At 41.7% G+C, this 11998-nt stretch overlaps 3 protein-coding genes across 4 annotated transcripts; all 3 read left to right on the plus strand.

Annotated features, from left to right (window-relative positions):
- The first annotated feature begins 716 nt into the window (after window positions 1-716).
- Window positions 717-3665, plus strand: asip2b (agouti signaling protein, nonagouti homolog (mouse) 2b). Its single transcript, XM_067252400.1, has 3 exons — window positions 717-828; window positions 1852-1925; window positions 2379-3665. The coding sequence occupies exons 1-3, from the start codon at window positions 717-719 to the stop codon at window positions 2544-2546; spliced, it is 354 nt and encodes a 117-aa protein (XP_067108501.1). The 3' UTR covers window positions 2547-3665.
- A 1086-nt stretch (window positions 3666-4751) lies between these two features.
- Window positions 4752-8798, plus strand: LOC136958464 (V-type proton ATPase subunit d 1-like). Of its 2 annotated transcripts, none has more exons than XM_067252382.1 (8): window positions 4752-4921; window positions 5461-5632; window positions 6538-6716; window positions 7110-7189; window positions 7507-7584; window positions 7866-8042; window positions 8216-8293; window positions 8463-8798. In XM_067252382.1, the coding sequence occupies exons 1-8, from the start codon at window positions 4792-4794 to the stop codon at window positions 8622-8624; spliced, it is 1056 nt and encodes a 351-aa protein (XP_067108483.1). In that variant the 5' UTR covers window positions 4752-4791; the 3' UTR covers window positions 8625-8798. The 2 variants fall into 2 exon arrangements, with proteins under 2 accessions (XP_067108483.1, XP_067108481.1); XM_067252380.1 differs by having other exon boundaries at window positions 8216-8288.
- A 1239-nt stretch (window positions 8799-10037) lies between these two features.
- On the plus strand, window positions 10038-11626 carry LOC136958475 (V-type proton ATPase subunit d 1-like). Its single transcript, XM_067252399.1, has 5 exons — window positions 10038-10096; window positions 10335-10412; window positions 10694-10870; window positions 11044-11121; window positions 11291-11626. The coding sequence occupies exons 2-5, from the start codon at window positions 10395-10397 to the stop codon at window positions 11450-11452; spliced, it is 435 nt and encodes a 144-aa protein (XP_067108500.1). The 5' UTR covers window positions 10038-10096; window positions 10335-10394; the 3' UTR covers window positions 11453-11626.
- The last annotated feature ends 372 nt before the right edge of the window (window positions 11627-11998 follow it).

Here is an 11998-nt window from a genome sequence, read left to right on the forward strand (position 1 = left end):
GTGTACATAAGGGCTGCCTAGACTAATGATGGATTCTAAATCATTTAGATGGCTCCCCACAGGCAGTGAACTCCACATCATACATATCAGTGTTGGAGCTTTACAGCAGGCAGATCACAGTGCAGTGCAGAAGGTTGGACAACAGTTCAAGTTCAAGAGTTGGAGTCTGGTCCAAACTGTCCATGTTAACAGCACTAAATCTCATACAAAATGGGTATCACTTGCGTCGACTGTAAGCCAACCACATGATATGTTGCAAACTGTACCCTAATAACAGAACAAAGTACTTTGCTTCTAAAAACTGTACAGTGGGGCATTTTGGGATGTTTTTCACTGAACAATGCCTGTGACATTTATTTTGGACCTAGGATAGTCAGCAATGGGTTTTCAGAATACACACCTTTTGTGGTGGACTATACTTGTAGTGGAACCAGCTTGTCAATTATGATCCTATAGGGCATGTACAAAATAGCTGTTACATTTTCATCTTGAAAGCCTCATTTAAAGTGTGGGCGTGGAGTAAGCAACTTGAACCCCCTCCCCGCTCCACTCACCCCTTTGCCCCCCTCCCCATAAACTCACAACATAAATAGCATCGGAGCTGCAGGATCGATAGTTTTTTACGAAATCCAAAGGAAAGTACTTATTTCATGTGGAGAACAAGAGTAGGGCAACTCGTCAATTGTCTCACCTAAAGCTTTCCGACAACGTCACCGATGATGGATAGATTCTTTCTCTGGATTTGTCTCCTGTTTGTGGCTATCCCTCTAGTTCTGGCTGAGGACATGAAGCGGGAGACGCAAAGTAAGGAGCATGAGAATGATTCAGGTGAGGGTAATGTCTGTAGCCTAGACTATTAGTTGTCTGGGATGCATAAAAAAATGCTATCCTCATTTACATATTTAAGAATAGCCGTTGGTCTACTTCTTTGATATAGTTACTTTAAATACGTGCACCGGTCACATAGCCCTTTACGCTGTATCATTTAGATAGCTCCTTTAAATGTAGGCCAATGTCACAAATCATCCTCGTTGATGAAATTATCAGTAGGCTACTTGCACTCAAATAATTATTTCATATAGTATGATCAGGAATATGGCGCAATAATGGTCTCAAAACAAGCTGAGAGCTGAAAGAAATAAAACAATTAGGAAAATTGCTTACAATTGATTCCAACCATTTAAATATAAGTCCCTTAATCGAACGTTGATGCCGTTTGAGTAAGTAAAACGCATTACTCAAATTGACTCACTGATTGAAATCTTTACATAATTCTTTGTAAACGCTTACACCTTATCAAATCATCCATCAAGTCAAAATATTTTTCATAATATGTGAGAAACAATTATTTACGTCTAGTTAAGCAGCATAACGTTTTAATATAGTCATAAAGATAATAATTATTCCAGTCATTGGTGTTCTTGTCATATGGATAACTTGATAGACATTATAATCTTTTTCAGCTGACTTACCTAATCAAATCATATCATTTCAAGCAAAAGTAAATATGCATGAATGGAAAAGCCTTGAGGAAAAATGTATGTTTGATATTAGACACACTTACATAATGCATAGTATGAAATCCTATTAGCTTCTCATGAAATATATTGTTCTTCAAGAAGAGGAACAGTGTACTAAATGAGGATGATCAGTATATACTGTATTTTTTTGTAGGTTTAGCTCATAAACCCTCAAAGTAGTCTGTGTAAAGCAATTTTCGAAGTCAATTCAGTTTTGAATCTTGTTGGTCAATAAATCTTTTCTGAAAGTATATCCTACCAGAGCTTCAGTGACTTTCAACATTTAAAGAGGATTAACCCTTAACTTCCTGTTTGATATTTGCATCTGTAGTTTGGAATCAAGGGAAGTCCAGGCGTCTTTTCGCTAGGAGGCAGACTTTCCTTGGTCACGGTCACCAAGTTCCTGTAAGTTTTTTGTTCCAATAAATTACTCTTTCTTTATCACTGATCCTAGTCTGCTAATCTGGCACATCATGTTAACTGTACCTTCAGAGGGTTCTTTATAATTGAGGAATTGTGGTGTCACTTCAAATCTATTTCAAATGTATAAAATGTGTAGAGCCGGTCATTGGTCACGGCTTCAGTTTGAGTGTAGTGCAACGTGGTGTGGCATTTCTCATTGTGGCATTGATGTAGGATTCTGTGAGAATCTTGCTTTAAGTGTTGGGTCGGTGCAATTCCCCACCAGGAATAAATAAAAGCTCTATCTTTGTATCTGTCAGTCTGTCTGTTTATCTATACTGTATCTTTTTAGCTATCTTTCTTTTGCTCTTTTTCTCGCTCTTCTTTCTCTTTTCTCTTTTCTATCTCTCTTCTCAGTCCTTTTAACCCTCTCTCTCTCCATCCATCTCTCTTCAGAAGCTGAAGCTGGAGCCTGCACCACCTGTTCGTCGGTGTGCTCGAGTTACAGAGAACTGCTCCCCTCATACTGCCTGCTGTGACCCCTGTGCTTCCTGTCGCTGTCGCCTCTTCAACACCATCTGCCACTGCTGGAGACTCAGCCCACACTGTCCTAAAAAGTCCTAGACACAGCCACAGACTGCTGTCTCACACTCACTTCTTCATTCCAAGTCCACAGACTAAAAGTGAACACATGCACGCACGCACAGAGACACACACAGACCTTTGCTTGCTGGATGCTGATCTGAGTACAGCCAAGAACTACAATCAGCAACTCACACAGGGCTCACACACACTGTACATCTACCTCAAACAAAACCTGTACAGGCAGAACCCCAGGCACACTCAAAGTTTTGGGATTCTTAATGGTAAATATTAGAGTTACTTTCGTCAGCAAACATTATTAATCAAATAGCCTGTTCTTACTGTCAAGAAAATGGCTGATGCTGATGTAATAAATCAACATGGAAAACTACTACTCATTATCTTTTCATTTTAAGTTTACAACACAAAACTCTTCATGACTATAACAAGTTTGTTAATCTTTGACATCACTACGGTCCAAGTCATACTGCAAAACAAAGAAGTTAAAAAGGACCAGAACTATTAGTCAGACTGTGGAAAAAGACTACCATTATGACTCAATCCAAAAAATTATTGTTGAAAGGAACACTGGTAAACACATTCTGACTACCATGCAGATCCATCCCAAACCATGCTGAACACACAAGAACATAGGATAAACACTTATACACAACACACCTGACTCATACACACTTTGTGTATATTACATATGTACAGCTAATTGGGAGTTTTTTATGTCTTCTCTAAGGATTTAAGGTTGGATCGCTGATGTTGATATCTGTGGGATACTTTAAAACCCTCTGTGACATTAATGGTAAATAGGGCGATATACATGGATTTGATTAAATCTTTTATATACTGACACAGTGGAGGCCTTGTGGATATGTTTTTTTGCATTAAGTTTTCATGTTCATGTTTCATAACAACTTGTAGCAAAGACCTGCATCACTTACTTCTGCTATTCAATAAGTATCCTTTTATCCCTTTGTTATCCTCATTGTATTGCTGCTCTCTCATGTCGAGCTGTTGGCAAAAGAATATTGCACTGGGATGCTCATTTTACAGTAACTTCTCTCTGTAATCCAAGCTTATGGGGTTTAACATGGAAATAAAGTCGGTTAATAAATATACAAAAGGTGCATACAAGCAAATTAAACAAAAGATGCAGAAAGTGAAGAGTCATGATTAATCCGTTAAAGGTGACACATATTTAGATTTTCTCTGTGCTTCCCCTTTTCTCTACATATCAAATTACAAGTGGAAAATCCAGTTGTCCAGAGCATTACTCTCTGATAGGCATAAAACACATCCAGTCACACAGCCTTACTCAGGGGCCTCTCAACACTCCCTCACATGGTGAAATATGCTCATTGGAGGATTGGAATATGCATGAATTCAAAGACCACAGCCACAGCAGATTGTAAGTTACTTAGACTTAAGTAGATTCTACACATTGTGGCCCAAATTCATCTGCTCAAGTTGTAGATCCATGGTGTCTTGGGAGCCATAGCTAACTTCTCAAACCATGAATGCACAACGCAGGAATGCATCAATTATGAGTTGTAATACAGTAATAGCTGATGCACAATTCAAGGTGCCAGAAAGCCACAGTGTCAGGCTACAGGCCATTTCAAAGAAATTAATAATGTGTTGTTTTTTTCTTCTCCGCATCAACTTTGTAGTCAGATAAATGACCATGATTCTAGTTCCCAACAGAACCACGGTTAGTCTTTGTTGTACCTTTGCCGAGACACTCTCAGGGGTCCCAGAGTGTTTTTAGGATCATATGTTCTTGGTATACGCTTGACATAAAGTCTTCTCACAGAGCCAGAGGTCAGGTGAAATATTTCATGCTTTATACACCATGGAGTCCATCTAGAGCCCAGGGTCTGTTGATTGCATCCGCTGGGGTCTGCTGATGTGAGGTCCATCTGGAGAAGATTCAGGTTTGTGGAGCTGCTTGGATTCATCTGCATTTAATGCTAGTTATAAACAAGCGTTCCTTAAAGATGTGTTTAGGATTATTGTCAGATTGTTCAATGTAGCCCCAATGATTTGAAATAACAAAGCACTCAAATCCTGAAGGCAAATGTGGCCTTTGTACAGATGTTTTGAGAACTATAATAGCAGATGAGTCAAAGAGGAAGGAGAGATCCCATGAGGAACAGTCAGTAAAGTAAAGGAGGAAGTAAGCTGAAAAGTCCAGAGTGACAGGTTGACAAAAAACACAAAGCGTCTGGCGGAGACACCGAGAACGACCTTGGAAGGAGACGCATCGCCTGAGAGGATGTCTGTTTGTCCGGAGCTTGGCTTCAATGTGGACCATGGGTATCTGGAGGGTCTGGTACGAGGACTGAAGGCAGGGATCCTGACCTGTTCCGATTATCATAACCTGACACAATGTGACACTCTGGAGGGTAAGTAAGTATCAAAGTCAATTGTGACTACATCCTGTCATCCAGAGTAACGTCAGGTTTTGCTCAGGAGCGGACATTGTTCTCTGGAGGAAAACATCAACTTTGTTCATTAGTACTTTGTATTAAGAAATCCCATGAACTGAAACGGGTTTGTGTGTTTTCTTTAACCATAGCTGTGGATTGAATGCAAAGAGTTATGGACAGCCTGACAAAGGTCAGTTCCAGTCCTGACCTGAACTTGTCTGACGTAACTCACACACAAACTCACATTAATGACCTCCTCCAGGAACGCAGGATTGAATTTTGTTTTACCATGTAGCAGACTCCAGTATGGGCTCCTGCATGGGTGTGTAGATCAGGAAGCAATGGTCTCAATACATAACCACTGCTCTTGCTATTCCCATTCATCTTCAGCCCCTTGACATGCTACATTTCACATGCAGGATGCAGTGTGGATTCATGCCCAGTAACAGTGGCATGCGTGGACGCTGATATTTTCGACACCTGAAATGACCTGAACTTCTCCTCTGTCGTTGTAGACATGAAGCTCCATCTGCAGAGCACTGACTACGGCAGGCTGTTGTCATCCTCCGGCGACCACCTGACCATGTCCCTCATGGACCAGAAATTGAAGGAGAACTTACTGGTAGAGTTCCGCAGCCTGCGTTCCCACTCTGTTCCACCGCTGTCCATCTTCCTGGATTACATAACGTAAGACAACACACTCCCATTGCCCTTATTCCACCCCTGAGTGCAAGAAATGTTTAGGTCTCCCAAAGGACCTGAAAGATTTATGGATGATATCCATACATGATAATATATAATAATTTGCTACACTACATAGCAGATTACCGTATTATTAGGTTTCTTTCACACATTCTTAACAGTCGACGTAAATCACAACACAGTGAAACCCTTGTATTACTTCCCAAATCCATCATAGATGTTTTCTGTTTCAAAATTGGAGTGTGTGTGCAGGCTGTATGTAAAAGGACACTTCATAAAGGTGTTTTTGACTGGTTAGATTTAAAACTGTTCAGCTATAATTGCAAAATATGTCAAATATGCACGATTTCTAATAAGAATCACATGGAAAGTTTAGGAATCTAGGAATCCCAGTTTGGGCTGAACTAACAAGCACTCCAAGGTCATCCTCCCCTTCATCCTCCCTGCATTCTCTGTAGTTGTCATTGTACTATGAGTGATTCATAGATACCTGACTGCATTCTTTCCACTTGAAAAAGTAGATGCTTCCAGATCAATCTAGGGATTTTTTGGAACCCATAAAACAGACATCCAAATATAGAGACTTTTTTGTAGCTTCTGTAAATAATTAGGAAGCTATGAGTCCCTAAGGGGTTACACATTACTTAGTACGTTGCATGTCAGTGCTTAATCCCTCTTTCTAGCAACACAGCCCACTTAAAATAGTCTGTAAATCCATCCTTCTGTTCTCTCCTATATCACTTTTTATGACTACAGACATTTCCATCACTTAAACCATTTATATATCAACCAAATACTGGCAGTTTAAGGGTTGAATTACAGTTAGTGAGCAAAAGATAAAAAGGTAAGGTTGTGAAGGATTTTGAGTCCCTCCTTCTCTGTTGCCATAGGTATAGCTACATGATAGACAATGTGGTGCTCCTGATTACTGGGGTCCTGAGGAAGAGAGACATATCTGAGCTGTTGCCACGGTGTCACCCGTTGGGAGTGTTTGACCAGATGGCAGCGGTTGGCATCACCCGTACCCCCTCTGAGCTCTACTGGACCATCCTGGTGGACACTCCTCTGGGTAAATGCTACCTTCGTACGACAAGCCAGTCTCAAAACTTAAGGCAGGGGCTAGAGGGAAACTTGGTACCAAATAGTATCTAGATAAATCTGGATACTACAACATCAGAGTTGTTCATCAGACATTGATCAGACTGGTTGTGTCGAGTGTGTCTGTGGTGGGATGGTGAGCACGTCTGCAGACCATGTGGTGCCTTACATACTAGTGATGATCCTGACCATATGTATAGGTTTGGCCTTGGGCTGCCCACAAATTAATCTGGAGCTGGATGCAGTATGAATCAAATTGTCAATGCTGTCAAGTAACATGTACCTTCTCTACCAGAGATAGATAGATAGATGCTACATCTTACACTTATCTTACCGTCATCTATGTGTCTATTGGTCTTGGCAGCTCCTTTTTTCCAGGATGCTGTGTCTGAGTCTAACCTGGATGAGATGGGGGCAGAGATCCTCAGGAACAAACTCTACAAAGTGAGTTGAAAAAGGAAAGAAAAACAGCATTCATCCCAATAAGTGTGATGGAGTGAAGAAAGAGGGTGACCATGTCAAAGTAATCTCAAACTAATGTCTTCAACCTTTGCTGCATGTACATTGTGATAGTATGACACGCAGGCCACTGCAGCTGGGAAGCTGCTCTGATGGAGCAGCTTTCTGGATCAGTTTGTGTTCTAGAGAATCCGAGGTCCGGGTCTTCCATAAATCTGTTAGAAGACGACCAGGGGTTCTCAGCAAGTGAGAGGACAGTGACCTAACCTGACATTATTTTGTCTTTTCTGTCTTGTGGACAGGCATATATAGAGTCGTTTCACTCATTTTGCAGTAAGCTTGGCGGAGCAACTGAGGATATTATGTGTCCTATCCTGGAGGTACTGTAATTACGCCTAATCAGTAGCTTCCTCTGTTCAACTCGCAATTAGTCACACATAGTTCCAAACTTTTGTAATTTTAAATCTAATTAAAGTCAGTTTTAAAGTAAACTATTTCACGTCTGTTGTAAGCTATGTGAACTCTGTACCTATTTAAATGAATTCTACAACTCTATAGATGTTATGTATGATTATGTATTACCACTTTTGTGTATCCTGTTATTTATCCAGTGTGTGTGCGTGTGTTTGTATGTGTGCACACGTGTTTGCACATGCTGCAGTTTGAGGCTGACCGTCGAGCCTTCATCATCACAGTGAACTCGTTTGGGACGGAGCTGAGTGGGGGGGAGAGGAGCGCCCTCTACCCCTCCTGTGGGACACTGCACCCAGAGGGCCTCCGGATGCTGTCAAGGGCAGAGGACTACGAACAAGTCAAGGCTGTGGCGGACTACTACCATGTAAGACTGGTGATAACCTACAGTCACCTCAGCCACAGTTCTTTATGGAATTGAAACATTAATCTGTCGATACATATTGGAGCCAAGTGGGTTTTCAACTTGGCAAATCCATGCAGGACGAATAGTACTTGGACTGCATCGTTGTAGTAACTGAGCTGATATCCATCCCCCAGGAGTATAAGCTCATCTTCGATGACGCAGAAGCAGAGTCTGAAGCCAAGACTCTGGAGGACAGATTCTTTGAGCGTGAGGTACTTTTTATGCTGTTGCCGTCAAGCTCCTGATCTGACTAAATGGAAATGAGTGACCCAAAACATCTCAACTAAAATACATACCGAAACGGTTTAATCGGTTAAACAGATGATGGCATTAAGGGGAATTCCCGATGTGTTTTCCCCTTCCTGGTGCCCTCTCTCTCAGGTGAAGCTGAACATGCTGGCCTTCCTGCAGCAGTTCCACCTGGGCGTGTTCTACTCCTACGTCCGGCTGAAGGAGCAGGAGGCTCGCAACGTCATCTGGATCGCAGAGTGTGTCACGCAGAGGCAGAAGTCCAAGATCGACAACTACATACCTATCTTTTAGAGGCAACATGCTTTTGGTGTTTGAGAGGAACGCCAGCGGTAGCTTCAAATAAGTACAAGTTTTTATTTCAATGGTCTGGTCATTGATGGACATAATACATTGATTGTAATATATGCAAATGGTCACAAAAGTAAGAAACAATTTCAAGACAATCACATTAAAGTTCAACCAAAGGATGTGTAATATCTGCCTTTTTTCTTGTTTTATCCTCTGCTGACCATTCAGTTATCTTACTCCTTCCAAATGAAACACCTTTTTTCTCTCAGATCTCAGATCAATATTTTAATTACTACCACACATAGCAACTGGCTATTCTCCACAAAACATCACAGCCAAAGGCATAAAACAATGAATAACAACAGTCTGCATGGTCAGACGAACATGGTAGGAATGAAAAGTGAAGCACTAATGCAGTACAGCCCTGGAGTACAAGTGGTCTGACACTGCATCTTTGTGGGACAGTGTTTCTCAGGCTGTAAACTGACCTCGTCACAGTCCAGGGCCAAGCTCTCTCTCAACATGGGTTTGGATTCCATCAAGCCCCTTATCTGCTTCCCTCCTGTCTAAGACAAGGACACGAGAGTACTGCAGCTTGTGTTGGCACTGATGCTAGCTCTTGATGGAACACGAAACGGTGGCTATAGTGCGAAGCATTGAACAGGGAGCTCCAGCGGAACGTAGTTTCTCTGGCAGATGTGGACAAAAGCAGCCGCCAGCCTGCAGGGGCCTCTGATAGGGCCAGGGCCAGACCCACAATGGCTCCTCTCACACACCCGTAGGAACTGGGCCGGGTCCACCTGAGAAGGAGGAGGAAACAAAGATGAAATACGATTATGAATTTGTGGGAACGTTAAATGAAAGGGGCCATTCTTCTTTTCTTTTCTTTTGTCTTCTTTTTATTTTTTTATTTTTTTGACATCGTGGTTGAACATTCAGTTAGAACTGTGCACTTCTATTCCATGATTATTTGCTGCACTTCCTAAATGCACTTTTTATATGTCACTTTGGATGAAAGTGTCTGCTTAATGAACATTCATTGTACTATGAGTGATTCATAGATACCTGACTGCATTCTTTCCACTTGAAAAAGTAGATGCTTCCAGATCAATCTAGGGATTTTTTGGAACCCATAAAACAGACATCCAAATATAGAGACTTTTTTGTAGCTTCTGTAAATAATTAGGAAGCTATGAGTCCCTAAGGGGTTACACATTACTTAGTACGTTGCATGTCAGTGCTTAATCCCTCTTTCTAGCAACACAGCCCACTTAAAATAGTCTGTAAATCCATCCTTCTGTTCTCTCCTATATCACTTTTTATGACTACAGACATTTCCATCACTTAAACCATTTATATATCAACCAAATACTGGCAGTTTAAGGGTTGAATTAAAGTGAGTTGAAAAAGGAAAGAAAAACAGCATTCATCCCAATAAGTGTGATGGAGTGAAGAAAGAGGGTGACCATGTCAAAGTAATCTCAAACTAATGTCTTCAACCTTTGCTGCATGTACATTGTGATAGTATGACACGCAGGCCACTGCAGCTGGGAAGCTGCTCTGATGGAGCAGCTTTCTGGATCAGTTTGTGTTCTAGAGAATCCGAGGTCCGGGTCTTCCATAAATCTGTTAGAAGACGACCAGGGGTTCTCAGCAAGTGAGAGGACAGTGACCTAACCTGACATTATTTTGTCTTTTCTGTCTTGTGGACAGGCATATATAGAGTCGTTTCACTCATTTTGCAGTAAGCTTGGCGGAGCAACTGAGGATATTATGTGTCCTATCCTGGAGGTACTGTAATTACGCCTAATCAGTAGCTTCCTCTGTTCAACTCGCAATTAGTCACACATAGTTCCAAACTTTTGTAATTTTAAATCTAATTAAAGTCAGTTTTAAAGTAAACTATTTCACGTCTGTTGTAAGCTATGTGAACTCTGTACCTATTTAAATGAATTCTACAACTCTATAGATGTTATGTATGATTATGTATTACCACTTTTGTGTATCCTGTTATTTATCCAGTGTGTGTGCGTGTGTTTGTATGTGTGCACACGTGTTTGCACATGCTGCAGTTTGAGGCTGACCGTCGAGCCTTCATCATCACAGTGAACTCGTTTGGGACGGAGCTGAGTGGGGGGGAGAGGAGCGCCCTCTACCCCTCCTGTGGGACACTGCACCCAGAGGGCCTCCGGATGCTGTCAAGGGCAGAGGACTACGAACAAGTCAAGGCTGTGGCGGACTACTACCATGTAAGACTGGTGATAACCTACAGTCACCTCAGCCACAGTTCTTTATGGAATTGAAACATTAATCTGTCGATACATATTGGAGCCAAGTGGGTTTTCAACTTGGCAAATCCATGCAGGACGAATAGTACTTGGACTGCATCGTTGTAGTAACTGAGCTGATATCCATCCCCCAGGAGTATAAGCTCATCTTCGATGACGCAGAAGCAGAGTCTGAAGCCAAGACTCTGGAGGACAGATTCTTTGAGCGTGAGGTACTTTTTATGCTGTTGCCGTCAAGCTCCTGATCTGACTAAATGGAAATGAGTGACCCAAAACATCTCAACTAAAATACATACCGAAACGGTTTAATCGGTTAAACAGATGATGGCATTAAGGGGAATTCCCGATGTGTTTTCCCCTTCCTGGTGCCCTCTCTCTCAGGTGAAGCTGAACATGCTGGCCTTCCTGCAGCAGTTCCACCTGGGCGTGTTCTACTCCTACGTCCGGCTGAAGGAGCAGGAGGCTCGCAACGTCATCTGGATCGCAGAGTGTGTCACGCAGAGGCAGAAGTCCAAGATCGACAACTACATACCTATCTTTTAGAGGCAACATGCTTTTGGTGTTTGAGAGGAACGCCAGCGGTAGCTTCAAATAAGTACAAGTTTTTATTTCAATGGTCTGGTCATTGATGGACATAATACATTGATTGTAATATATGCAAATGGTCACAAAAGTAAGAAACAATTTCAAGACAATCACATTAAAGTTCAACCAAAGGATGTGTAATATCTGCCTTTTTTCTTGTTTTATCCTCTGCTGACCATTCAGTTATCTTACTCCTTCCAAATGAAACACCTTTTTTCTCTCAGATCTCAGATCAATATTTTAATTACTACCACACATAGCAACTGGCTATTCTCCACAAAACATCACAGCCAAAGGCATAAAACAATGAATAACAACAGTCTGCATGGTCAGACGAACATGGTAGGAATGAAAAGTGAAGCACTAATGCAGTACAGCCCTGGAGTACAAGTGGTCTGACACTGCATCTTTGTGGGACAGTGTTTCTCAGGCTGTAAACTGACCTCGTCACAGTCCAGGGCCAAGCTCTCTCTCAACATGGGTTTGGATTCCATCAAGCCCCTT

Source organism: Osmerus mordax, chromosome 16 (genome assembly GCF_038355195.1).
Source record: "Osmerus mordax isolate fOsmMor3 chromosome 16, fOsmMor3.pri, whole genome shotgun sequence".
Lineage (NCBI taxonomy): Eukaryota > Metazoa > Chordata > Actinopteri > Osmeriformes > Osmeridae > Osmerus > Osmerus mordax.